The following is a 26,985-nucleotide window of genomic DNA, read 5'->3' as shown; positions in this document are numbered from 1 at the left end:
GACGCAGTTATACTACAACCTGGTGCTGCAGGTCATCATGGCCGAGCAGCCCGTGTAGGCAAAGATGGAGATGCTGGTCGGTGCGCCAAGGGCCTGACGTTGTTGTGCTACGGTCAGTTGCCGCTGTCCGTATTGGCCGTGGAGCTCGTGCTGTCCACAATGGAGATCGCGTGGCGCGGTCTGGTGGGGCGGTCGACCGGTGGGACGATGCAGTGACGCAGTTATACTACAACCTGGTGCTGCTGGGTATGGTGGCCGAGCCGCTCGTGTAGGCAAAGATGGAGATGCTGGTCGGTGCGCCAACGGCCTGACGCTGTTGTGCTACGGTCAGTTGCCGCTGTCCGTGTTGGCCGTGGAGCTCGTGCTGTCCATGATGGGGATCGCGTGGCGCGGTCTGGTGGGGCGGTGGACCGGTGCGATGATGCAGTGACGCAGTTATACTACAACCTGGTGCTGCTGGGTATGGTGGCCGAGCCGCTCGTGTAGGCAAAGATGGAGATGCTGGTCGGTGCGCCAAGGGCCTGACGCTGTTGTGCTACGGTCAGTTGCCGCTGTCCGTGTTGGCCGTGGAGCTCGTGCTGTCCATGATGGGGATCGCGTGGCGCGGTCTGGTTGGGCGGTGGACCGGTGCGATGATGCGGTGACGCAGTTATACTAAAACCTGGTGCTGCAGGTCATCATGGCCGAGCAGCCCGTGTAGGCAAAGATGGAGATGCTGGTCGGTGCGCCAAGGGCCTGACGCTGTTGTGCTACGGTCAGTTGCCGCTGTCCGTGTTGGCCGTGGAGCTCGTGCTGTCCACGATGGAGATCGCGTGGCGCGGTCTGGTGGGGCGGTGGACCGGTGCGACGATGCAGTGACGCAGTTATACTACAACCTGGTGCTGCTGGGTATGGTGGCCGAGCCGCTCGTGTAGGCAAAGATGGAGATGCTGGTCGGTGCGCCAAGGGCCTGACGCTGTTGTGCTACGGTCAGTTGCCGCTGTCCGTGTTGGCCGTGGAGCTCGTGCTGTCCATGATGGGGATCGCGTGGCGCGGTCTGGTTGGGCGGTGGACCGGTGCGATGATGCAGTGACGCAGTTATACTAAAACCTGGTGCTGCAGGTCATCATGGCCGAGCAGCCCGTGTAGGCAAAGATGGAGATGCTGGTCGGTGCGCCAAGTGACCGTGGAGCTCGTGCTGTCCACGATGGAGATCGCGTGGCGCGGTCTGGTGGGGCGGTGGACCGGTGCGACGATGTAGTGACGCAGTTATACTACAACCTGGTGCTGCAGGTCATCATGGCCGAGCAGCCCGTGTAGGCAAAGATGGAGATGCTGGTCGGTGCGCCAAGATCCTGATGCTGTTGTGCTACGACGTGCTGCCGCTGTCCGTATTGGCCGTGGAGCTCGTGCTGTCCACGATGGAGATCGCGTGGCGCGGTCTGGTGGGGCGGTGGACCGGTGCGACGATGTAGTGACGCAGTTATACTACAACCTGGTGCTGCTGGGTATGGTGGCAGAGCCGCTCGTGTAGGCCAAGATGGAGATTCTGGTCGGTGCGCCAACGGCCTGACGCTGTTGTGCTACGGCCAGTTGCCGCTGTCCGTGTTGACCGTGGAGCTCGTGCTGTCCACGATGGAGATCGCGTGGCGCCGTCTGGCGGGGCGGTGGACCGGTGCGACGATGTACTGACGCAGTTATACTACAACCTGGCGCTGCTGGGCATGGTGGCCGAGCCGCTCGTGTTGGCCAAGATGGAGATGCTGGTCGGTGCGCCAAGGGCCTGACGCTGTTGTGCTACGGCCAGTTGCCGCTGCCCATGTTGACCGTGGAGCCGAGCTCGTGCTGTCCACGATGGAGATCGCGTGGCGCGGTCTGGTGGGGCGGTGGACCGGTGCGATGATGTACTGACGCAGTTATACTACAACCTGGCGCTGCTGGGCATGGTGGCCGAGCCGCTCGTGTTGGCCAAGATGGAGATGCTGGTCGGTGCGCCAAGATCCTGATGCTGTTGTGCTACGACGTGCTGCCGCTGTCCGTATTGGCCGTGGAGCTCGTGCTGTCCACGATGGAGATCGCGTGGCGCGGTCTGGTGGGGCGGTGGACCGGTGCGACGATGTAGTGACGCAGTTAGACTACAACCTGGTGCTGCTGGGCATGGTGGCCGAGCCGCTCGTGTAGGCAAAGATGGAGATGCTGGTCGGTGCGCCAAGATCCTGATGCTGTTGTGCTACGACGTGCTGCCGCTGTCCGTATTGGCCGTGGAGCTCGTGCTGTCCACGATGGAGATCGCGTGGCGCGGTCTGGTGGGGCGGTGGACCGGTGCGACGATGTAGTGACGCAGTTATACTACAACCTGGTGCTGCTGGGTATGGTGGCAGAGCCGCTCGTGTAGGCCAAGATGGAGATTCTGGTCGGTGCGCCAACGGCCTGACGCTGTTGTGCTACGGCCAGTTGCCGCTGTCCGTGTTGACCGTGGAGCTCGTGCTGTCCACGATGGAGATCGCGTGGCGCCGTCTGGCGGGACGGTGGACCGGTGCGACGATGTAGTGACGCAGTTATACTACAACCTGGCGCTGCTGGGCATGGTGGCCGAGCCGCTCGTGTAGGCCAAGATGGAGATGCTGGTCGGTGCGCCAAGGGCCTGACGCTGTTGTGCTACGGCCAGTTGCCGCTGCCCATGTTGACCGTGGAGCCGAGCTCGTGCTGTCCACGATGGAGATCGCGTGGCGCGGTCTGGTGGGGCGGTGGACCGGTGCGATGATGTACTGACGCAGTTATACTACAACCTGGCGCTGCTGGGCATGGTGGCCGAGCCGCTCGTGTTGGCCAAGATGGAGATGCTGGTCGGTGCGCCAAGGGCCTGACGCTGATGTGCTACGGCCAGTTGCCGCTGTCCGTGTTGACCGTGGAGCTCGCGCTGTCCACGATGGAGATCGCGTGGCGCGGTCTGGTGGGGCGGTGGACCGGTGCGATGATGCAGTGACGCAGTTATACTACAACCTGGTGCTGCTGGGCATGGTGGCCGAGCCGCTCGTGTAGGCAAAGATGGAGATGCTGGTCGGTGCGCCAAGATCCTGATGCTGTTGTGCTACGACGTGCTGCCGCTGTCCGTATTGGCCGTGGAGCTCGTGCTGTCCACGATGGAGATCGCGTGGCGCGGTCTGGTGGGGCGGTGGACCGGTGCGACGATGTAGTGACGCAGTTATACTACAACCTGGTGCTGCTGGGTATGGTGGCAGAGCCGCTCGTGTAGGCCAAGATGGAGATTCTGGTCGGTGCGCCAACGGCCTGACGCTGTTGTGCTACGGCCAGTTGCCGCTGTCCGTGTTGACCGTGGAGCTCGTGCTGTCCACGATGGAGATCGCGTGGCGCCGTCTGGCGGGGCGGTGGACCGGTGCGACGATGTACTGACGCAGTTATACTACAACCTGGCGCTGCTGGGCATGGTGGCCGAGCCGCTCGTGTAGGCAAAGATGGAGATGCTGGTGGGTGCGCCAAGGGCCTGACGCTGTTGTGCTACGGCCAGTTGCCGCTGTCCGGGTTGACCGTGGAGCCGAGCTCGTGCTGTCCACGATGGAGATCGCGTGGCGCGGTCTGGTGGGGCGGTGGACCGGTGCGATGATGTACTGACACAGTTATACTACAACCTGGTGCTGCTGGGTATGGTGGCCGAGCCGCTCGTGTAGGCAACGATGGAGATGCTGGTGGGTGCGCCAAGGGCCTGACGCTGTTGTGCTACGGCCAGTTGCCGCTGCCCATGTTGACCGTGGAGCCGAGCTCGTGCTGTCCACGATGGAGATCGCGTGGCGCGGTCTGGTGGGGCGGTGGACCGGTGCGACGATGTAGTGACGCAGTTATACTACAACCTGGTGCTGCAGGTCATCATGGCCGAGCAGCCCGTGTAGGCAAAGATGGAGATGCTGGTCGGTGCGCCAAGGGCCTGACGCTGTTGTGCTACGGCCAGTTGCCGCTGTCCGGGTTGACCGTGGAGCTCGTGCTGTCCACGATGGAGATCGCGTGGCGCGGTCTGGTGGGGCGGTGGACCGGTGCGACGATGTAGTGACGCCGTTATACTACAGCCTGGTGCTGCAGGTCATCATGGCCGAGCCGCTCGTGTAGGCAAAGATGGAGATGCTGGTGGGTGCGCCAAGGGCCTGACGCTGTTGTGCTACGGCCAGTTGCCGCTGTCCGGGTTGACCGTGGAGCTCGTGCTGTCCACGATGGAGATCGCGTGGCGCGGTCTGGTGGGGCGGTGGACCGGTGCGATGATGCAGTGACACAGTTATACTACAACCTGGTGCTGCTGGGTATGGTGGCCGAGCCGCTCGTGTAGGCAACGATGGAGATGCTGGTGGGTGCGCCAAAGGCCTGACGCTGTTGTGCTACGGCCAGTTGCCGCTGCCCATGTTGACCGTGGAGCCGAGCTCGTGGTGTCCACGATGGAGATCGCGTGGCGCGGTCTGGTGGGGCGGTGGACCGGTGCGATGATGCAGTGACGCAGTTATACTACAACCTGGTGCTGCAGGTCATCATGGCCGAGCCGCTCGTGTAGGCAAAGATGGAGATGCTGGTGGGTGCGCCAAGGGCCTGACGCTGTTGTGCTACGGCCAGTTGCCGCTGTCCGGGTTGACCGTGGAGCTCGTGCTGTCCACGATGGAGATCGCGTGGCGCGGTCTGGTGGGGCGGTGGACCGGTGCGACGATGTAGTGACGCAGTTATACTACAACCTGGTGCTGCAGGTCATCATGGCCGAGCAGCCCGTGTAGGCAACGATGGAGATGCTGGTGGGTGCGCCAAGGGCCTGACGCTGTTGTGCTACGGCCAGTTGCCGCTGTCCGTGTTGACCGTGGAGCTCGTGCTGTCCACGATGGAGATCGCGTGGCGCGGTCTGGTGGGGCGGTGGACCGGTGCGACGACGTAGTGACGCAGTTATACTACAACCTGGTGCTGCTGGGCATGGTGGCCGAGCCGCTCGTGTAGGCCAAGATGGAGATGCTGGTCGGTGCGCCAACCGCCTGACGCTGTTGTGCTACGGCCAGTTGCCGCTGTCCATATTGGCCGTGGAGCTCGTGCTGTCCACGATGGAGATCGCGTGGCGCGGTCTGGTGGGGCGGTGGACCGGTGCGACGATGTAGTGACGCAGTTATACTACAACCTGGTGCTGCAGGTCATCATGGCCGAGCAGCCCGTGTAGGCAACGATGGAGATGCTGGTGGGTGCGCCAAGGGCCTGACGCTGTTGTGCTACGGCCAGTTGCCGCTGCCCATGTTGACCGTGGAGCCGAGCTCGTGCTGTCCACGATGGAGATCGCGTGGCGCGGTCTGGTGGGGCGGTGGACCGGTGCGACGATGTAGTGACGCAGTTATACTACAACCTGGCGCTGCTGGGCATGGTGGCCGAGCAGCCCGTGTAGGCAACGATGGAGATGCTGGTGGGTGCGCCAAGGGCCTGACGCTGTTGTGCTACGGCCAGTTGCCGCTGTCCGTGTTGACCGTGGAGCTCGTGCTGTCCACGATGGAGATCGCGTGGCGCGGTCTGGTGGGGCGGTGGACCGGTGCGACGATGTAGTGACGCAGTTATACTACAACCTGGTGCTGCAGGTCATCATGGCCGAGCAGCCCGTGTAGGCAACGATGGAGATGCTGGTGGGTGCGCCAAGGGCCTGACGCTGTTGTGCTACGGCCAGTTGCCGCTGTCCGTGTTGACCGTGGAGCTCGTGCTGTCCACGATGGAGATCGCGTGGCGCGGTCTGGTGGGGCGGTGGACCGGTGCGACGACGTAGTGACGCAGTTATACTACAACCTGGTGCTGCTGGGCATGGTGGCCGAGCCGCTCGTGTAGGCCAAGATGGAGATGCTGGTCGGTGCGCCAACCGCCTGACGCTGTTGTGCTACGGCCAGTTGCCGCTGTCCATATTGGCCGTGGAGCTCGTGCTGTCCACGATGGAGATCGCGTGGCGCGGTCTGGTGGGGCGGTGGACCGGTGCGACGATGTAGTGACGCAGTTATACTACAACCTGGTGCTGCAGGTCATCATGGCCGAGCAGCCCGTGTAGGCAACGATGGAGATGCTGGTGGGTGCGCCAAGGGCCTGACGCTGTTGTGCTACGGCCAGTTGCCGCTGCCCATGTTGACCGTGGAGCCGAGCTCGTGCTGTCCACGATGGAGATCGCGTGGCGCGGTCTGGTGGGGCGGTGGACCGGTGCGACGATGTAGTGACGCAGTTATACTACAACCTGGCGCTGCTGGGCATGGTGGCCGAGCAGCCCGTGTAGGCAACGATGGAGATGCTGGTGGGTGCGCCAAGGGCCTGACGCTGTTGTGCTACGGCCAGTTGCCGCTGTCCGTGTTGACCGTGGAGCTCGTGCTGTCCACGATGGAGATCGCGTGGCGCGGTCTGGTGGGGCGGTGGACCGGTGCGACGATGTAGTGACGCAGTTATACTACAACCTGGTGCTGCAGGTCATCATGGCCGAGCAGCCCGTGTAGGCAACGATGGAGATGCTGGTGGGTGCGCCAAGGGCCTGACGCTGTTGTGCTACGGCCAGTTGCCGCTGTCCGTGTTGACCGTGGAGCTCGTGCTGTCCACGATGGAGATCGCGTGGCGCGGTCTGGTGGGGCGGTGGACCGGTGCGACGATGTAGTGACGCCGTTATACTACAACCTGGCGCTGCTGGGCATGGTGGCCGAGCCGCTCGTGTAGGCAACGATGGAGATGCTGGTCGGTGCGCCAACCGCCTGACGCTGTTGTGCTACGGCCAGTTGCCGCTGTCCATATTGGCCGTGGAGCTCGTGCTGTCCACGATGGAGATCGCGTGGCGCGGTCTGGTGGGGCGGTGGACCGGTGCGACGATGTAGTGACGCAGTTATACTACAACCTGGTGCTGCAGGTCATCATGGCCGAGCAGCCCGTGTAGGCAACGATGGAGATGCTGGTGGGTGCGCCAAGGGCCTGACGCTGATGTGCTACGGCCAGTTGCCGCTGTCCGGGTTGACCGTGGAGCTCGTGCTGTCCACGATGGAGATCGCGTGGCGCGGTCTGGTGGGGCGGTGGACCGGTGCGACGATGTAGTGACGCAGTTATACTACAACCTGGTGCTGCAGGTCATCATGGCCGAGCCGCTCGTGTTGGCCAAGATGGAGATGCTGGTCGGTGCGCCAAGGGCCTGACGCTGTTGTGCTACGGCCAGTTGCCGCTGCCCATGTTGACCGTGGAGCCGAGCTCGTGCTGTCCACGATGGAGATCGCGTGGCGCCGTCTGGTGGGGCGGTGGACCGGTGCGACGATGCAGTGACGCAGTTATACTACAACCTGGCGCTGCTGGGCATGGTGGCCGAGCCGCTCGTGTAGGCCAAGATGGAGATGCTGGTCGGTGCGCCAAGATCCTGATGCTGTTGTGCTACGACGTGCTGCCGCTGTCCGTATTGGCCGTGGAGCGCGTGCTGTCCACGGTGGAGATCGCGTGGCGCGGTCTGGTGGGGCGGTGGACCGGTGCGACGATGTAGTGACGCAGTTATACTACAACCCGGTGCTGCTGGGCATGGTGGCCGAGCCGCTCGTGTTGGCCAAAATGGAGATGCTGGTCGGTGCGCCAAGGGCCTGACGCTGTTGTGCTACGGCCAGTTGCCGCTGCCCATGTTGACCGTGGAGCCGAGCTCGTGCTGTCCACGATGGAGATCGCGTGGCGCGGTCTGGTGGGGCGGTGGACCGGTGCGACGATGTAGTGACGCAGTTATACTACAACCAGGCGCTGCTGGGCATGGTGGACGAGCCGCTCGTGTAGGCCAAGATGGAGATGCTGGTCGGTGCGCCAAGATCCTGACGCTGTTGTGCTACGACGTGCTGCCGCTGTCCGTGTTGACCGTGGAGCTCGTGCTGTCCACGATGGAGATCGCGTGACGCGGTCTGGTGGGGCGGTGGACCGGTGCGACGATGTAGTGGCGCAGTTATACTACAACCTGGTGCTGCTGGGCATGGTGGCCGAGCCGCTCGTGTTGGCCAAAATGGAGGTGCTGGTCGGTGCGCCAAGGGCCTGACGCTGATGTGCTACGGCCAGTTGCCGCTGTCCGTGTTGACCGTGGAGCCGAGCTCGTGCTGTCCACGATGGAGATCGCGTGGCGCCGTCTGGTGGGGCGGTGGACCGGTGCGACGATGTAGTGACGCAGTTATACTACAACCTGGTGCTGCTGGGCATGGTGGCCGAGCCGCTCGTGTAGGCCAAGATGGAGATGCTGGTCGGTGCGCCAAGATCCGGATGCTGTTGTGCTACGGCCAGTTGCCGCTGTCCGTGTTGACCGTGGAGCTCGTGCTGTCCACGATGGAGATCGCGTGACGCGGTCTGGTGGGGCGGTGGACCGGTGCGACGATGTAGTGGCGCAGTTATACTACAACCTGGTGCTGCTGGGCATGGTGGCCGAGCCGCTCGTGTTGGCCAAAATGGAGGTGCTGGTCGGTGCGCCAAGGGCCTGACGCTGATGTGCTACGGCCAGTTGCCGCTGTCCGTGTTGACCGTGGAGCCGAGCTCGTGCTGTCCACGATGGAGATCGCGTGGCGCCGTCTGGTGGGGCGGTGGACCGGTGCGACGATGTAGTGACGCAGTTATACTACAACCTGGTGCTGCTGGGCATGGTGGCCGAGCCGCTCGTGTAGGCCAAGATGGAGATGCTGGTCGGTGCGCCAAGATCCTGATGCTGTTGTGCTACGACGTGCTGCCGCTGTCCGTATTGGCCGTGGAGCTCGTGCTGTCCACGATGGAGATCGCGTGGCGCGGTCTGGTGGGGCGGTGGACCGGTGCGACGATGTAGTGACGCAGTTAGACTACAACCTGGTGCTGCTGGGCATGGTGGCCGAGCCGCTCGTGTTGGCCAAGATGGAGATGCTGGTCGGTGCGCCAAGGGCCTGACGCTGTTGTGCTACGGCCAGTTGCCGCTGCCCATGTTGACCGTGGAGCCGAGCTCGTGCTGTCCACGATGGAGATCGCGTGGCGCGGTCTGGTGGGGCGGTGGACCGGTGCGACGATGTAGTGACGCAGTTATACTACAACCCGGTGCTGCTGGTCATCATGGCCGAGCCGCTCGTGTTGGCCAAAATGGAGATGCTGGTCGGTGCGCCAAGGGCCTGACGCTGATGTGCTACGGCCAGTTGCCGCTGTCCGTGTTGGCCGTGGAGCTCGTGCTGTCAACGATGGAGATCGCGTGGCGCGGTCTGGTGGGGCGGTGGACCGGTGCGACGATGTAGTGACGCAGTTATACTACAACCTGGTGCTGCAGGTCATCATGGCCGAGCAGCCCGTGTAGGCCAAGATGGAGATGCTGGTCGGTGCGCCAAGGGCCTGACGCTGATGTGCTACGGCCAGTTGCCGCTATCCGTGTTGACCGTGGAGCTCGTGCTGTCCACGATCGAGATCGCGTGGCGCGGTCTGGTGGGGCGGTGGACCGGAGCGATGATGCAGTGACGCAGTTATACTACAACCTGGTGCTGCTGGGCATGGTGGCCGAGCCGCTCGTGTAGGCCAAGATGGAGATGCTGGTCGGTGCGCCAAGATCCTGATGCTGTTGTGCTACGACGTGCTGCCGCTGTCCGTATTGGCCGTGGAGCTCGTGCTGTCCACGATGGAGATCGCGTGGCGCCGTCTGGTGGGGCGGTGGACCGGTGCGACGATGTAGTGACGCAGTTATACTACAACCTGGTGCTGCAGGTCATCATGGCCGAGCAGCCCGTGTAGGCCAAGATGGAGATGCTGGTCGGTGCGCCAAGGGCCTGACGCTGATGTGCTACGGCCAGTTGCCGCTATCCGTGTTGACCGTGGAGCTCGTGCTGTCCACGATTGAGATCGCGTGGCGCGGTCTGGTGGGGCGGTGGACCGGAGCGATGATGTAGTGACGCAGTTATACTACAACCTGGCGCTGCTGGTCATCATGGCCGAGCCGCTCGTGTAGGCCAAGATGGAGATGCTGGTCGGTGCGCCAAGGGCCTGACGCTGATGTGCTACGGCCAGTTGCCGCTGTCCGGGTTGACCGTGGAGCTCGCGCTGTCCACGATGGAGATCGCGTGGCGCCGTCTGGCGGGGCGGTGGACCGGTGCGACGATGTAGTGACGCAGTTAGACTACAACCCGGTGCTGCCGGGCATGGTGGCCGAGCCGCTCGTGTAGGCCAAGATGGAGATGCTGGTCGGTGCGCCAAGGGCCTGACGCTGTTGTGCTACGGCCAGTTGCCGCTGCCCATGTTGACCGTGGAGCCGAGCTCGTGCTGTCCACGATGGAGATCGCGTGGCGCCGTCTGGTGGGGCGGTGGACCGGTGCGACGATGTAGTTACGCAGTTATACTACAACCCGGTGCTGCTGGGCATGGTGGCCGAGCCGCTCGTGTTGGCCAAAATGGAGATGCTGGTCGGTGCGCCAAGGGCCTGACGCTGATGTGCTACGGCCAGTTGCCGCTGTCCGTGTTGGCCGTGGAGCTCGTGCTGTCAACGATGGAGATCGCGTGGCGCGGTCTGGTGGGGCGGTGGACCGGTGCGACGATGTAGTGACGCAGTTATACTACAACCTGGTGCTGCAGGTCATCATGGCCGAGCAGCCCGTGTAGGCCAAGATGGAGATGCTGGTCGGTGCGCCAAGGGCCTGACGCTGATGTGCTACGGCCAGTTGCCGCTATCCGTGTTGACCGTGGAGCTCGTGCTGTCCACGATTGAGATCGCGTGGCGCGGTCTGGTGGGGCGGTGGACCGGAGCGATGATGCAGTGACGCAGTTATACTACAACCTGGTGCTGCTGGGCATGGTGGCCGAGCCGCTCGTGTAGGCCAAGATGGAGATGCTGGTCGGTGCGCCAAGATCCTGATGCTGTTGTGCTACGACGTGCTGCCGCTGTCCGTATTGGCCGTGGAGCTCGTGCAGTCCACGATGGAGATCGCGTGGCACCGTCTGGTGGGGCGGTGGACCGGTGCGACGATGTAGTGACGCAGTTATACTACAACCTGGTGCTGCAGGTCATCATGGCCGAGCCGCTCGTGTAGGCCAAAATGGAGATGCTGGTCGGTGCGCCAAGGGCCTGACGCTGTTGTGCTACGGCCAGTTGCCGCTGTCCGGGTTGACCGTGGAGCTCGCGCTGTCCACGATGGAGATCGCGTGGCGCGGTCTGGTGGGGCGGTGGACCGATGCGACGATGTAGTGACGCAGTTATACTACAACCTGGTGCTGCAGGTCATCATGGCCGAGCCGCTCGTGTAGGCCAAGATGGAGATGCTGGTCGGTGCGCCAAGGGCCTGACGCTGATGTGCTACGGCCAGTTGCCGCTGTCCGGGTTGACCGTGGAGCTCGCGCTGTCCACGATGGAGATCGCGTGGCGCGGTCTGGCGGGGCGGTGGACCGGTGCGACGATGTAGTGACGCAGTTATACTACAACCTGGCGCTGCTGGTCATCATGGCCGAGCCGCTCGTGTAGGCCAAGATGGAGATGCTGGTCGGTGCGCCAAGGGCCTGACGCTGATGTGCTACGGCCAGTTGCCGCTGTCCGGGTTGACCGTGTAGCTCGCGCTGTCCACGATGGAGATCGCGTGGCGCCGTCTGGCGGGGCGGTGGACCGGTGCGACGATGTAGTGACGCAGTTATACTACAACCTGGCGCTGCAGGTCATCATGGCCGAGCCGCTCGTGTAGGCCAAGATGGAGATGCTGGTCGGTGCGCCAAGGGCCTGACGCTGATGTGCTACGGCCAGTTGCCGCTGTCCGGGTTGACCGTGGAGCTCGCGCTGTCCACGATGGAGATCGCGTGGCGCGGTCTGGCGGGGCGGTGGACCGGTGCGACGATGTAGTGACGCAGTTATACTACAACCTGGCGCTGCTGGTCATCATGGCCGAGCCGCTCGTGTAGGCCAAGATGGAGATGCTGGTCGGTGCGCCAAGGGCCTGACGCTGATGTGCTACGGCCAGTTGCCGCTGTCCGGGTTGACCGTGTAGCTCGCGCTGTCCACGATGGAGATCGCGTGGCGCCGTCTGGCGGGGCGGTGGACCGGTGCGACGATGTAGTGACGCAGTTATACTACAACCTGGTGCTGCTGGGCATGGTGGCCGAGCCGCTCGTGTAGGCCAAGATGGAGATGCTGGTCGGTGCGCCAAGATCCTGATGCTGTTGTGCTACGACGTGCTGCCGCTGTCCGTATTGGCCGTGGAGCTCGTGCTGTCCACGATGGAGATCGCGTGGCGCGGTCTGGTGGGGCGGTGGACCGGTGCGACGATGTAGTGACGCAGTTAGACTACAACCCGGTGCTGCCGGGCATGGTGGCCGAGCCGCTCGTGTAGGCCAAGATGGAGATGCTGGTCGGTGCGCCAAGGGCCTGACGCTGTTGTGCTACGGCCAGTTGCCGCTGCCCATGTTGACCGTGGAGCCGAGCTCGTGCTGTCCACGATGGAGATCGCGTGGCGCCGTCTGGTGGGGCGGTGGACCGGTGCGACGATGTAGTTACGCAGTTATACTACAACCCGGTGCTGCTGGGCATGGTGGCCGAGCCGCTCGTGTTGGCCAAAATGGAGATGCTGGTCGGTGCGCCAAGGGCCTGACGCTGATGTGCTACGGCCAGTTGCCGCTGTCCGTGTTGGCCGTGGAGCTCGTGCTGTCAACGATGGAGATCGCGTGGCGCCGTCTGGTGGGGCGGTGGACCGGTGCGACGATGTAGTGACGCAGTTATACTACAACCTGGTGCTGCAGGTCATCATGGCCGAGCAGCCCGTGTAGGCCAAGATGGAGATGCTGGTCGGTGCGCCAAGGGCCTGACGCTGATGTGCTACGGCCAGTTGCCGCTATCCGTGTTGACCGTGGAGCTCGTGCTGTCCACGATGGAGATCGCGTGGCGCGGTCTGGTGGGGCGGTGGACCGGAGCGATGATGCAGTGACGCAGTTATACTACAACCTGGTGCTGCTGGGCATGGTGGCCGAGCCGCTCGTGTAGGCCAAGATGGAGATGCTGGTCGGTGCGCCAAGAGCCTGACGCTGTTGTGCTACGGCCAGTTGCCGCTGTCCGTGTTGACCGTGGAGCTCGTGCTGTCCACGATGGAGATCGCGTGGCGCCGTCTGGTGGGGCGGTGGACCGGTGCGACGATGTAGTGACGCAGTTATACTACAACCCGGTGCTGCTGGGCATGGTGGCCGAGCCGCTCGTGTTGGCCAAAATGGAGATGCTGGTCGGTGCGCCAAGGGCCTGACGCTGATGTGCTACGGCCAGTTGCCGCTGTCCGTGTTGGCCGTGGAGCTCGTGCTGTCAACGATGGAGATCGCGTGGCGCCGTCTGGTGGGGCGGTGGACCGGTGCGACGATGTAGTGACGCAGTTATACTACAACCTGGTGCTGCAGGTCATCATGGCCGAGCAGCCCGTGTAGGCCAAGATGGAGATGCTGGTCGGTGCGCCAAGGGCCTGACACTGATGTGCTACGGCCAGTTGCCGCTGTCCGTGTTGACCGTGGAGCCGAGCTCGTGCTGTCCACGATGGAGATCGCGTGGCGCGGTCTGGTGGGGCGGTGGATCGGCGCGACGATGTAGTGACGCAGTTATACTACAACCTGGCGCTGCTGGTCATCATGGCCGAGCCGCTCGTGTAGGCCAAGATGGAGATGCTGGTCGGTGCGCCAAGGGCCTGACGCTGATGTGCTACGGCCAGTTGCCGCTGTCCGGGTTGACCGTGGAGCTCGCGCTGTCCACGATGGAGATCGCGTGGCGCCGTCTGGCGGGGCGGTGGACCGGTGCGACGATGTAGTGACGCAGTTATACTACAACCTGGCGCTGCTGGTCATCATGGCCGAGCCGCTCGTGTAGGCCAAGATGGAGATGCTGGTCGGTGCGCCAAGGGCCTGACGCTGATGTGCTACGGCCAGTTGCCGCTGTCCGGGTTGACCGTGGAGCTCGCGCTGTCCACGATGGAGATCGCGTGGCGCGGTCTGGCGGGGCGGTGGACCGGTGCGACGATGTAGTGACGCAGTTATACTACAACCTGGTGCTGCTGGGCATGGTGGCCGAGCCGCTCGTGTTGGCCAAAATGGAGATGCTGGTCGGTGCGCCAAGGGCCTGACGCTGATGTGCTACGGCCAGTTGCCGCTGTCCGTGTTGGCCGTGGAGCTCGTGCTGTCAACGATGGAGATCGCGTGGCGCCGTCTGGTGGGGCGGTGGACCGGTGCGACGATGTAGTGACGCAGTTATACTACAACCTGGTGCTGCAGGTCATCATGGCCGAGCAGCCCGTGTAGGCCAAGATGGAGATGCTGGTCGGTGCGCCAAGGGCCTGACACTGATGTGCTACGGCCAGTTGCCGCTATCCGTGTTGACCGTGGAGCTCGTGCTGTCCACGATGGAGATCGCGTGGCGCGGTCTGGTGGGGCGGTGGACCGGTGCGACGATGTAGTGACGCAGTTATACTACAACCTGGTGCTGCAGGTCATCATGGCCGAGCAGCCCGTGTAGGCCAAGATGGAGATGCTGGTCGGTGCGCCAAGGGCCTGACACTGATGTGCTACGGCCAGTTGCCGCTGTCCGTGTTGACCGTGGAGCCGAGCTCGTGCTGTCCACGATGGAGATCGCGTGGCGCGGTCTGGTGGGGCGGTGGATCGGCGCGACGATGTAGTGACGCAGTTATACTACAACCTGGCGCTGCTGGTCATCATGGCCGAGCCGCTCGTGTAGGCCAAGATGGAGATGCTGGTCGGTGCGCCAAGGGCCTGACGCTGATGTGCTACGGCCAGTTGCCGCTGTCCGGGTTGACCGTGGAGCTCGCGCTGTCCACGATGGAGATCGCGTGGCGCCGTCTGGCGGGGCGGTGGACCGGTGCGACGATGTACTGACGCAGTTATACTACAACCTGGCGCTGCTGGGCATGGTGGCGGAGCCACTCGTGTTGGCCAAGATGGAGATTCTGGTCGGTGCGCCAAGGGCCTGACGCTGTTGTGCTACGACGTGCTGCCGCTGTCCGTGTTGACCGTGGAGCTCGCGCTGTCCACGATGGAGATCGCGTGGCGCGGTCTGGTGGGGCGGTGGACCGGTGCGACGATGTAGTGACGCAGTTATACTACAACCTGGCGCTGCTGGGTATGGTGGCCGAGCAGCTCGTGTTGGCCAAGATGGAGATGCTGGTCGGTGCGCCAAGGGCCTGACGCTGATGTGCTACGGCCAGTTGCCGCTGTCCGTGTTGACCGTGGAGCTCGCGCTGTCCACGATGGAGATCGCGTGGCGCGGTCTGGTGGGGCGGTGGACCGGTGCGACGATGCAGTGACGCAGTTATACTACAACCTAGCGCTGCTGGGCATGGTGGCCGAGCCGCTCGTGTAGGCCAAGATGGAGATGCTGGTCGGTGCGCCAAGGGCCTGACGCTGTTGTGCTACGGCCAGTTGCCGCTGTCCGGGTTGACCGTGGAGCTCGCGCTGTCAACGATGGAGATCGCGTGGTGCCGTCTGGTGGGGCGGTGGACCGGTGCGACGATGTAGTGACGCAGTTATACTACAACCTGGTGCTGCTGGGCATGGTGGCCGAGCAGCTCGTGTTGGCCAAGATGGAGATGCTGGTCGGTGCGCCAAGGGCCTGACGCTGATGTGCTACGGCCAGTTGCCGCTGTCCGTGTTGACCGTGGAGCTCGCGCTGTCAACGATGGAGATCGCGTGGCGCGGTCTGGTGGGGCGGTGGACCGGTGCGACGATGTAGTGACGCAGTTATACTACAACCTGGCGCTGCTGGGCATGGTGGCCGAGCAGCTCGTGTTGGCCAAGATGGAGATGCTGGTCGGTGCGCCAAGGGCCTGACGCTGTTGTGCTACGGCCAGTTGCCGCTGTCCGGGTTGACCGTGGAGCTCGCGCTGTCAACGATGGAGATCGCGTGGCGCCGTCTGGTGGGGCGGTGGACCGGTGCGACGATGTAGTGACGCAGTTATACTACAACCTGGTGCTGCAGGTCATCATGGCCGAGCAGCCCGTGTAGGCCAAGATGGAGATGCTGGTCGGTGCGCCAAGGGCCTGACGCTGATGTGCTACGGCCAGTTGCCGCTGTCCGTGTTGACCGTGGAGCTCGCGCTGTCCACGATGGAGATCGCGTGGCACCGTCTGGTGGGGCGGTGGACCGGTGCGACGATGTAGTGACGCAGTTATACTACAACCTGGTGCTGCAGGTCATCATGGCCGAGCAGCCCGTGTAGGCCAAGATGGAGATGCTGGTCGGTGCGCCAAGGGCCTGACGCTGATGTGCTACGGCCAGTTGCCGCTGTCCGTGTTGACCGTGGAGCTCGCGCTGTCCACGATGGAGATCGCGTGGCGCGGTCTGGTGGGGCGGTGGACCGGTGCGACGATGTAGTGACGCAGTTATACTACAACCTAGCGCTGCTGGGCATGGTGGCCGAGCCGCTCGTGTAGGCCAAGATGGAGATGCTGGTCGGTGCGCCAAGGGCCTGACGCTGTTGTGCTACGGCCAGTTGCCGCTGTCCGGGTTGACCGTGGAGCTCGCGCTGTCAACGATGGAGATCGCGTGGCGCCGTCTGGTGGGGCGGTGGACCGGTGCGACGATGTAGTGACGCAGTTATACTACAACCTGGTGCTGCAGGTCATCATGGCCGAGCAGCCCGTGTAGGCCAAGATGGAGATGCTGGTCGGTGCGCCAAGGGCCTGACGCTGATGTGCTACGGCCAGTTGCCGCTGTCCGGGTTGACCGTGGAGCTCGTGCTGTCCACGATGGAGATCGCGTGGCGCCGTCTGGTGGGGCGGTGGACCGGTGCGACGATGTAGTGACGCAGTTATACTACAACCTGGTGCTGCAGGTCATCATGGCCGAGCAGCCCGTGTAGGCCAAGATGGAGATGCTGGTGGGTGCGCCAAGGGCCTGACGGTGATGTGCTACGGCCAGTTGCCGCTGTCCGTGTTGACCGTGGAGCTCGCGCTGTCCACGATGGAGATCGCGTGGCGCCGTCTGGTGGGGCGGTGGACCGGTGCGACGATGTACTGACGCAGTTATACTACAACCTGGTGCTGCAGGTCATCATGGCCAAGCCGCTCGTGTAGGCAAAGATGGAGATACTGGTCGGTGCGCCAAGGGCCTGACGCTGATGTGCTACGGCCAGTTGCCGCTGTCCGTGTTGGCCGTGGAGCTCGTGCTGTCAACGATGGAGATCGCGGGGCGCCGTCTGGTGGGGCGGTGGACCGGTGCGACGATGTAGTGACGCAGTTATACTACAACCTGGTGCTGCAGGTCATCATGGCCGAGCAGCCCGTGTAGGCCAAGATGGAGATGCTGGTCGGTGCGCCAAGGGCCTGACGCTGATGTGCTACGGCCAGTTGCCGCTGTCCGTGTTGACCGTGGAGCTCGTGCTTTCCACGATGGAGATCGCGTGGCGCCGTCTGGTGGGGCGGTGGACCGGTGCGACGATGTACTGACGCAGTTATACTACAACCTGGTGCTGCAGGTCATCATGGCCAAGCCGCTCGTGTAGGCCAAGATGGAGATGCTGGTCGGTGCGCCAAGGGCCTGATGCTGTTGTGCTACGGCCAGTTGCCGCTGTCCGTGTTGACCGTGGAGCTCGTGCTTTCCACGATGGAGATCGCGTGGCGCCGTCTGGTGGGGCGGTGGACCGGTGCGACGCGTCTGGTGGGGCGGTGCGACGATGTAGTGACGCAGTTATACTACAACCTGGTGCTGCAGGTCATCATGGCCGAGCAGCTCGAGTTGGCCAAGATGGAGATGCTGGTCGGTGCGCCAAGGGCCTGACGCTGAGGTGCTACGGCCAGTTGTCGCTGTCCGTGTTGACCGTGGAGCTCGTGCTGTCCACGATGGAGATCGCGTGGCGCCGTCTGGTGGGGCGGTGCGACGATGTACTGACGCAGTTATACTACAACCTGGCGCTGCTGGGTATGGTGGCCGAGCCGCTCGTGTAGGCCAAGATGGAGATGCTGGTCGGTGCGCCAAGGGCCTGACGCTGTTGTGCTACGGCCAGTTGCCGCTGTCCGTGTTGACCGTGGAGCTCGTGCTGTCCACGATGGAGATCGCGTGGCGCGGTCTGGTGGGGCGGTGGACCGGTGCGACGATGCAGTGACGCAGTTAGACTACAACCTGGTGCTGCAGGTCATCATGGCCGAGCAGCCCGTGTTGGCCAAGATGGAGATGCTGGTCGGTGCGCCAAGGGCCTGACGCTGATGTGCTACGGCCAGTTGCCGCTGTCCGTGTTGACCATGGAGCTCGTGCAGTCCACGATGGAGATCGCGTGGCGCCGTCTGGTGGGGCGGTGCGACGATGTAGTGACGCAGTTATACTACAACCTGGTGCTGCAGGTCATCATGGCCGAGCCGCTCGTGTAGGCCAAGATGGAGATGCTGGTCGGTGCGCCAAGGGCCTGACGCTGAGGTGCTACGGCCAGTTGTCGCTGTCCGTGTTGACCGTGGAGCTCGTGCTGTCCACGATGGAGATCGCGTGGCGCCGTCTGGTGGGGCGGTGCGACGATGTACTGACGCAGTTATACTACAACCTGGCGCTGCTGGGTATGGTGGCCGAGCCGCTCGTGTAGGCCAAGATGGAGATGCTGGTCGGTGCGCCAAGGGCCTGACGCTGTTGTGCTACGGCCAGTTGCCGCTGTCCGTGTTGACCGTGGAGCTCGTGCTGTCCACGATGGAGATCGCGTGGCGCGGTCTGGTGGGGCGGTGGACCGGTGCGACGATGCAGTGACGCAGTTAGACTACAACCTGGTGCTGCAGGTCATCATGGCCGAGCAGCCCGTGTTGGCCAAGATGGAGATGCTGGTCGGTGCGCCAAGGGCCTGACGCTGATGTGCTACGGCCAGTTGCCGCTGTCCGTGTTGACCGTGGAGCTCGTGCTTTCCACGATGGAGATCGCGTGGCGCGGTCTGGTGGGGCGGTGGACCGGTGCGACGATGCAGTGACGCAGTTATACTACAACCTGGTGCTGCAGGTCATCATGGCCGAGCAGCCCGTGTTGGCCAAGATGGAGATGCTGGTCGGTGCGCCAAGGGCCTGACGCTGATGTGCTACGGCCAGTTGCCGCTGTCCGTGTTGACCGTGGAGCTCGTGCTGTCCACGATGGAGATCGCGTGGCGCCGTCTGGTGGGGCGGTAGACCGGTGCGACGATGTAGTGACGCAGTTATACTACAACCTGATGCTGCTGGGTATGGCGGCCGAGCCGCTCGTGTTGGCCAAGATGGAGATGCTGGTCGGTGCGCCAAGGGCCTGACGCTGTTGTGCTACGGCCAGTTGCCGCTGCCCATGTTGACCGTGGAGCCGAGCTCGTGCTGTCCACGATGGAGATCGCGTGGCGCGGTCTGGTGGGGCGGTGGACCGGTGCGACGATGTAGTGACGCAGTTGTACTACAACCTGGCGCTGCTGGGCATGGTGGCCGAGCAGCCCGTGTTGGCCAAGATGGAGATGCTGGTCGGTGCGCCAAGGGCCTGACGCTGTTGTGCTACGGCCAGTTGCCGCTGTCCGTGTTGACCGTGGAGCTCGTGCTGTCCACGATGGAGATCGCGTGGCGCCGTCTGGCGGGGCGGTGGACCGGTGCAACGATGTAGTGACGCAGTTATATTACAACCTGGCGCTGCAGGTCATCATGGCCGAGCAGCCCGTGTAGGCAAAGATGGAGATGCTGGTCGGTGCGCCAAGGGCCTGACGCTGATGTGCTACGGCCAGTTGCCGCTGTCCGTGTTGACCGTGGAGCTCGTGCTGTCCACGATGGAGATCGCGTGGCGCGGTCTGGTGGGGCGGTGGACCGGTGCGACGATGCAGTGACGCAGTTATACTACAACCTGGTGCTGCAGGTCATCATGGCCGAGCAGCCCGTGTTGGCCAAAATGGAGATGCTGGTCGGTGCGCCAAGGGCCTGACGCTGATGTGCTACGGCCAGTTGCCGCTGTCCGTGTTGACCGTGGAGCTCGTGCTGTCCACGATGGAGATCGCGTGGCGCCGTCTGGCGGGGCGGTGGACCGGTGCAACGATGTAGTGACGCAGTTATACTACAACCTGGCGCTGCTGGGCATGGTGGCCGAGCCGCTCGTGTTGGCCAAGATGGAGATGCTGGTCGGTCCTGACGCTGATGTGCTACGGCCAGTTGCCGCTGTCCGTGTTGACCGTGGAGCTCGTGCTGTCCACGATGGAGATCGCGTGGCGCCGTCTGGCGGGGCGGTGGACCGGTGCAACGATGTAGTGACGCAGTTATACTACAACCTGATGCTGCTGGGCATGGTGGCCGAGCCGCTCGTGTTGGCCAAGATGGAGATGCTGGTCGGTGCGCCAAGGGCCTGACGCTGTTGTGCTACGGCCAGTTGCCGCTGTCCGTGTTGACCGTGGAGCTCGTGCTGTCCACGATGGCGATCGCGTGGCGCCGTCTGGCGGGGCGGTGGACCGGTGCAACGATGTAGTGACGCAGTTATACTACAACCTGGCGCTGCTGGGCATGGTGGCCGAGCCGCTCGTGTTGGCCAAGATGGAGATGCTGGTCGGTCCTGACGCTGATGTGCTACGGCCAGTTGCCGCTGTCCGTGTTGACCGTGGAGCTGAGCTCGTGCAGTCCACGTCGGAGATCGCGTGGCGCCGTCTGGTGGGGCGGTGGACCGGTGCGACGATGTACTGACGCAGTTATACTACAACCTGGTGTTGCAGGTCATCATGGCCGAACAGCCCGTGTTGGCCAAGATGGAGATGCTGGTCGGTGCGCCAAGGGCCTGACGCTGATGTGCTACGGCCAGTTGCCGCTGTCCGTGTTGACCGTGGAGCTCGTGCTGTCCACGATGGAGATCGCGTGGCGCCGTCTGGCGGGGCGGTGGACCGGTCCAACGATGTAGTGACGCAGTTATACTACAACCTGGTGCTGCAGGTCATCATGGCCGAGCAGCCCGTGTTGGCCAAGATGGAGATGCTGGTCGGTGCGCCAAGGGCCGACGCTGATGTGCTACGGCCAGTTGCCGCTGTCCGTGTTGACCGTGGAGCTCGTGCTTTCCACGATGGAGATCGCGTGGCGCCGTCTGGTGGGGCGGTGGACCGGTGCGACGATGTACTGACGCAGTTATACTACAACCTGGTGCTGCAGGTCATCATGGCCGAACAGCCCGTGTTGGCCAAGATGGAGATGCTGGTCGGTGCGCCAAGGGCCTGACGCTGATGTGCTACGGCCAGTTGCCGCTGTCCGTGTTGACCGTGGAGCTCGTGCTGTCCACGATGGAGATCGCGTGGCGCCGTCTGGTGGGGCGGTAGACCGGTGCGACGATGTACTGACGCAGTTATACTACAACCTGGTGCTGCTGGGCATGGTGGCCGAGCCGCTCGTGTTGGCCAAGATGGAGATGCTGGTCGGTGCGCCAAGGGCCTGACGCTGTTGTGCTACGGCCAGTTGCCGCTGTCCGTGTTGACCGTGGAGCTCGTGCTGTCCACGATGGAGATCGCGTGGCGCCGTCTGGTGGGGCGGTAGACCGGTGCGACGATGTAGTGACGCAGTTATACTACAACCTGGTGCTGCTGGGCATGGTGGCCGAGCCGCTCGTGTTGGCCAAGATGGAGATGCTGGTCGGTGCGCCAAGGGCCTGACGCTGTTGTGCTACGGCCAGTTGCCGCTGTCCGTGTTGACCGTGGAGCTCGTGCTTTCCACGATGGAGATCGCGTGGCGCCGTCTGGTGGGGCGGTGCACCGGTGCGACGATGTACTGACGCAGTTACACTACAACCTGGTGCTGCTGGGCATGGTGGCCGAGCCGCTCGTGTTGGCCAAGATGGAGATGCTGGTCGGTGCGCCAAGGGCCTGACGCTGTTGTGCTACGGCCAGTTGCCGCTGTCCGTGTTGACCATGGAGCTCGTGCTGTCAACGATGGAGATCGCGTGGCGCCGTCTGGTGGGGCGGTAGACCGGTGCGACGATGTACTGACGCAGTTACACTACAACCTGGTGCTGCTGGGCATGGTGGCCGAGCCGCTCGTGTTGGCCAAGATGGAGATGCTGGTCGGTCCTGACGCTGATGTGCTACGGCCAGTTGCCGCTGTCCGTGTTGACCGTGGAGCTCGTGCTGTCCACGATGGAGATCGCGTGGCGCCGTCTAGTGGGGCGGTGCGACGATGTAGTGACGCAGTTATACTACAACATGGCGCTGCTGGGCATGGTGGCCGAGCCGCTCGTGTTGGCCAAGATGGAGATGCTGGTCGGTGCGCCAAGGGCCTGACGCTGTTGTGCTACGACCAGTTGCCGCTGTCCGTGTTGACCGTGGAGCTCGTGCTGTCCACGATGGGAGATGCTGGTCGGTGCGCCAAGGGCCTGACGCTGATGTGCTACGGCCAGTTGCCGCTGTCCGTGTTGACCGTGGAGCTCGTGCTGTCCACGATGGAGATCGCGTGGCGCCGTCTGGTGGGGCGGTGGACCGGTGCGACGATGTACTGACGCAGTTATACTACAACCTGGTGCTGCAGGTCATCATGGCCGAGCAGCCCGTGTAGGCCAAGATGGAGATGCTGGTCGGTGCGCCAAGGGCCTGACGCTGATGTGCTACGGCCAGTTGCCGCTGTCCGTGTTGACCGTGGAGCTCGTGCTGTCCACAATGGAGATCGCGTGGTGGGGCGGTGGACCGGTGCGACGATGTACTGACGCAGTTATACTACAACCTGGTGCTGCAGGTCATCATGGCCGAGCAGCCCGTGTAGGCCAAGATGGAGATGCTGGTCGGTGCGCCAAGGGCCTGACGCTGATGTGCTACGGCCAGTTGCCGCTGTCCGTGTTGACCGTGGAGCTCGTGCTGTCCACGATGGAGATCGCGTGGCGCCGTCTGGTGGGGCGGTGGACCGGTGCGACGATGTACTGACGCAGTTATACTACAACCTGGTGCTGCAGGTCATCATGGCCGAGCAGCCCGTGTAGGCCAAGATGGAGATGCTGGTCGGTGCGCCAAGGGCCTGACGCTGATGTGCTACGGCCAGTTGCCGCTGTCCGTGTTGACCGTGGAGCTCGTGCTGTCCACAATGGAGATCGCGTGGTGGGGCGGTGGACCGGTGCGACGATGTACTGACGCAGTTATACTACAACCTGGTGCTGCAGGTCATCATGGCCGAGCCGCTCGTGTTGGCCAAGATGGAGATGCTGGTCGGTGCGCCAAGGGCCTGACGCTGATGTGCTACGGCCAGTTGCCGCTGTCCGTGTTGACCGTGGAGCTCGTGCTGTCCACGATGGAGATCGCGTGGCGCCGTCTGGCGGGGCGGTGGACCGGTGCGACGATGCAGTGACGCAGTTATACTACAACCTGGTGCTGCAGGTCATCATGGCCGAGCCGCTCGTGTTGGCCAAGATGGAGATGCTGGTCGGTGCGCCAAGGGCCTGACGCTGATGTGCTACGGCCAGTTGCCGCTGTCCGTGTTGACCGTGGAGCTCGTGCTGTCCACGATGGAGATCGCGTGGCGCCGTCTGGTGGGGCGGTGGACCGGTGCGACGATGTACTGACGGAGTTATACTACAACCTGGTGCTGCAGGTCATCATGGCCGAGCAGCCCGTGTAGGCCAAGATGGAGATGCTGGTCGGTGCGCCAAGGGCCTGACGCTGATGTGCTACGGCCAGTTGCCGCTGTCCGTGTTGACCGTGGAGCTCGTGCTGTCCACAATGGAGATCGCGTGGCGCCGTCTGGTGGGGCGGTGGACCGGTGCGACGATGTAGTGACGCAGTTATACTACAACCTGGTACGGCAGGTCATTGTGGCCAAGCCGCTCCGAGATGGTGATGGAATTATATCAATCCTGATCATGGCTGTGCTACTCTTTAGAAATATGGCATTATTTCTAAGTACATTATTATTATTCTACAGTGATTGTAATACCAAGTTACTACTACCATTACTACCATTAGTACTGTACTATGTTTCCGTGCTCCAAGCCATTGACTAGGAGCAACACGGTTGGCGCTACCCGCATCAGCGCGCTCCACTCGGGCAGTTTGGCCGTCACCGTCAGCCGTAATAGAAGCGTGGGTATGCCATGTACCGCTTTGAGGAACCCCGGTAGACTGGGCCACGCCACCTCCGTATTAGGCTCCCTGGTCAACACGTGGTGCCGCAAGATCGGTGTCGATGCATTTGCGCACCAACCATCGCTAAAGGGCGCCACGCTATCGCAGGCAACACAAGCCGTGTGGGCAACGCGGTCAGCAGCCAGTGGCTGCGGTGTTGATGCATTTGTGCACCATTGGTTCAGCACCAACCATCGCTAAAGGGCGCCAGCCAGTGGCTGCCAGCCACTTGTCGTAGTACAATAGCGTCAGGACATCACCGCACTGGCCGCCATCTCCATCGCAGGCAACACGAGCTGCGTGGCTATCATGTCTGCAAGCAGCATGTCATAACAGCATGAATACATTGGCACCGATGCATGTTTGACGGTGCGACGCCATCTCCGTTTTGGGTGTGAGTTACCTGGCCATCATGAGCAGCAGTAATAGAACTGTAGGCAGGATCAGCAGCGCAAACATCGCCTCGTCAAACCTTGGCAGACCGCGCGACGCTGCCGATATGGATATTGAACAACTCGAGCTCCTGACCATCACGGCCGCCAACGTGCAGATAGTAGATTGCACGAGCTGCGTAGCCATCTGGCCACAAAGGACGATGCTAGTTCTATTTATGTGCTAACGTTGCTGCGATTTACCGTCAGCTCCTCTGACATGTCATACGAAAACGAGCATCAAAACGGAATTGCATGTAGGAGGTCGTACCGCGTACTGCGCCAAAAACAATGATGTACATACATAAACGCTCCAATAATTTCGTATTTAATAAAGTTCATACAAAAACTATATATATTGTTGTCGGAGGTTCCTACAAGCGACGTCCACTGGACTTTACGCACTGACCCTCGGTGAACAAAGGGTTAAGTCCTCCTCCGATTCCTCGGTACTGGGCGCGCTCTCAGCCGTCAACGCCTCTTCATCGTCGTCGTCGCCGCTTGACGTCTGGGAGAAATTTTCGTCGCCACTATCATCAAGCTCTTCGCTCGAGCTGGGCTCAGGATCCGCACTCCCAGCGCCGCTTGGTGATAGATCATGGTCTTCACACGGAGAGTCACCGGCTCTGTCACCGCTGCCGCAGACAGCAGCAGTACGGTCGGCATGGTCACGGGGCTGCGGACGGTCTTGTCGCTGCTGCTCACCTGCTTCACCTTGGCTGGGAGCGGGAGGTGTAGCGTCAGCGAGTGGCGGCGGCGGCGAGGCGGCGGGCTTCTGTGTCTGCATCGTTGTTTGTAAGTGCGTTTGGCAATGAGTTGGGATCTACGATTGCAACCGTCGATACACCCGTTCAAATTTTTGAATTTGCAAAACGGCCCGTTTCTCAAAACTTCGGTTAGGTACGATTTTCAGTCGGTCAACTTTTAGGTCGATTATCTTGATAACTCTCAATGGCGCGTTAGCAACATTTTGCCGTTGTCTCATATGTAGGTCACGTGACCTATCGACAAGACCTCTTCGTTCTATGACCTCTATTTGACACTACCATGCTGGTAAGTACTAAAACATATGCCGAACTCGCAAAGTTTGATCTCTCCAAGTTGGTGGACTCGGAAGCGCTTACCCAGTTCAAATGATGGGTTTCAATCTCACAAGTTGGTGGGATTAGAACGAATACCAGCTGTGATACCACAAAGTAACTGTGTAGGTTTTGCTAAAGACCTCTAATATCACCCCGGCCGCATATGAAATCACCGGCCATTTTTAGAGTATCTAAGGCAAAGTACCAATTTAGTAGTTTGAGCCAATTTAGTAGCTCCGCTCTTTCAAGCCAATAGCAAAAATGTAGCCACTAAATGCGTGTTTTCATTTGACAAAAAGAAATCAGCTGCTTTTGAGTGAAAACCTGAAGGACTTTGATCTGTCTCGTGCTTTTCTTGACTCCCACGGCCACTTGACTTTCAGGTGGTTGATTTAGAAGTGCTCAGATAGACTCTATCCTGCTCAGCTCCTGCCGCATATCCATCCTCGCCTACTGCTGGGCTATGTAGCCCCCTGTTACCTCTGCGAATACCTTGCTTACTCGCCGTGTACTGTGGTTCTGGTCGGTCCAGGACCGCCTCGATACCACAACACTTCCCTTCCGAAAGCCGTCCTTAGCCGAGAGCGCGGGTCATGCGCTTCACGACCGCTTCTTCGCTGTGAGCTCTCACAAACGCCCTGTACAACACCGGAACGTTCTCTTGGATGTTACTGGCAGGCTCCCACGAATCTTCAATGCTGTCGAGTCCTCGCCACTCCACCCGCAGTTCAAATGCTTTCGTCTCCGTGCTGAAGCGGCACTCTTCCAGCCTCTCCACGACATGTCCCTCGTTCCTGTGAGCGACATGCTCCGGCAGCTCAGTATCCACCCGCAGCTCGCGGTCCGCAAAGGATTTCAATCTGCTGGCATGACAGTCACGCACATCATCTGTGACGATATCTCGGATGGTGAAAATCCAATTGGACGTCGTGCCAGTCACTTCAGCAGGTCCGCACCAACGGACGCGCAACTTCCCTCGCGACCGATTCCACACATTCGCGTACAGTACGAAGTCTCCAACTTCGAACTGCGCCGCTGTACTTTATGGCGATTGTCATGAGTCGCCCTACCGTGTTGTCGGCTGGAGGCGCTGGCCTTCAGCACCTCCTTGTGCATGTTGGCAAGCGCTGTTTAGAACGCCTGAAGGTTGCGTTTCTGTTTATCCCACACCTCTTGCAGCGTCGTAGTCTTCACCCAACTGGCACCGCAATAGGATCCAGCGTCGATCTCGCCGGAATACCAGTCATGGCAGTCACTGGAGCCACACCACCGAGTGATACGACTGGAGACTGGTTCAGTATCAACTGTACTAGTGATACAATGTGAGGCCACTCCTCGGGTTGCATTCTCCACTCGGAAAGCAGTGCCCGGAAACACCTCAGAGCCGATTTCATCACGCTCTCCACCGTCCCGTTCGCCCACGCGCATCGCGCCGTTGTGAAATGATGGTGAGCACCCAGGATATGCTTCAGCTCAGCGACGACCTGGTTTTTGAAGTGTGTA

The 26,985-nt window shown here is 62.0% G+C and overlaps 3 protein-coding genes across 3 annotated transcripts; 1 reads left to right on the top strand and 2 right to left on the bottom strand.

The window, feature by feature from the left end:
- Nucleotides 1-15,295: 15,295 nt before the first annotated feature.
- Nucleotides 15,296-24,170, top strand: PHYSODRAFT_297275 (hypothetical protein; the record flags this gene model as incomplete). Its single annotated transcript, XM_009522703.1, has 34 exons — nucleotides 15,296-15,311; nucleotides 15,349-15,525; nucleotides 15,563-15,739; nucleotides 15,905-16,072; nucleotides 16,119-16,212; nucleotides 16,325-16,500; nucleotides 16,547-16,714; nucleotides 16,761-16,928; nucleotides 16,975-17,142; nucleotides 17,189-17,356; nucleotides 17,403-17,687; nucleotides 17,931-18,107; nucleotides 18,265-18,471; nucleotides 18,557-18,733; nucleotides 18,771-18,947; nucleotides 18,985-19,161; nucleotides 19,300-19,380; nucleotides 19,546-19,697; nucleotides 19,760-19,808; nucleotides 19,846-20,226; nucleotides 20,264-20,538; nucleotides 20,601-20,649; nucleotides 20,687-21,076; nucleotides 21,114-21,290; nucleotides 21,328-21,504; nucleotides 21,542-21,718; nucleotides 21,756-22,343; nucleotides 22,390-22,557; nucleotides 22,594-22,761; nucleotides 22,808-22,965; nucleotides 23,012-23,060; nucleotides 23,098-23,274; nucleotides 23,440-23,591; nucleotides 23,811-24,170. 34 exons carry the CDS (start codon nucleotides 15,296-15,298, stop codon nucleotides 24,168-24,170), a joined length of 6,408 nt encoding a protein of 2,135 aa, XP_009520998.1.
- A 627-nt stretch (nucleotides 24,171-24,797) lies between these two features.
- On the bottom strand, nucleotides 24,798-25,187 carry PHYSODRAFT_326698 (hypothetical protein; the record flags this gene model as incomplete). The annotated part of the gene is made up of 1 exon (XM_009522702.1): nucleotides 24,798-25,187. The coding sequence occupies one exon, from the start codon at nucleotides 25,185-25,187 to the stop codon at nucleotides 24,798-24,800; it is 390 nt and encodes a 129-aa protein (XP_009520997.1).
- An 869-nt stretch (nucleotides 25,188-26,056) lies between these two features.
- Nucleotides 26,057-26,515, bottom strand: PHYSODRAFT_480190 (hypothetical protein; the record flags this gene model as incomplete). The annotated part of the gene is made up of 1 exon (XM_009522701.1): nucleotides 26,057-26,515. A coding segment is annotated over one exon (459 nt), but the record flags the coding sequence as incomplete, so codon positions are not given.
- Between the last annotated feature and the right edge of the window lie 470 nt (nucleotides 26,516-26,985).

This window comes from Phytophthora sojae, assembly GCF_000149755.1.
Source record: "Phytophthora sojae unplaced genomic scaffold PHYSOscaffold_2, whole genome shotgun sequence".
In the NCBI taxonomy this organism is placed as follows: domain Eukaryota; phylum Oomycota; class Peronosporomycetes; order Peronosporales; family Peronosporaceae; genus Phytophthora; species Phytophthora sojae.
The sequence above is the reverse complement of the archived record's forward strand: the minus strand, read 5'-3'. Positions and strand labels throughout refer to the sequence as shown.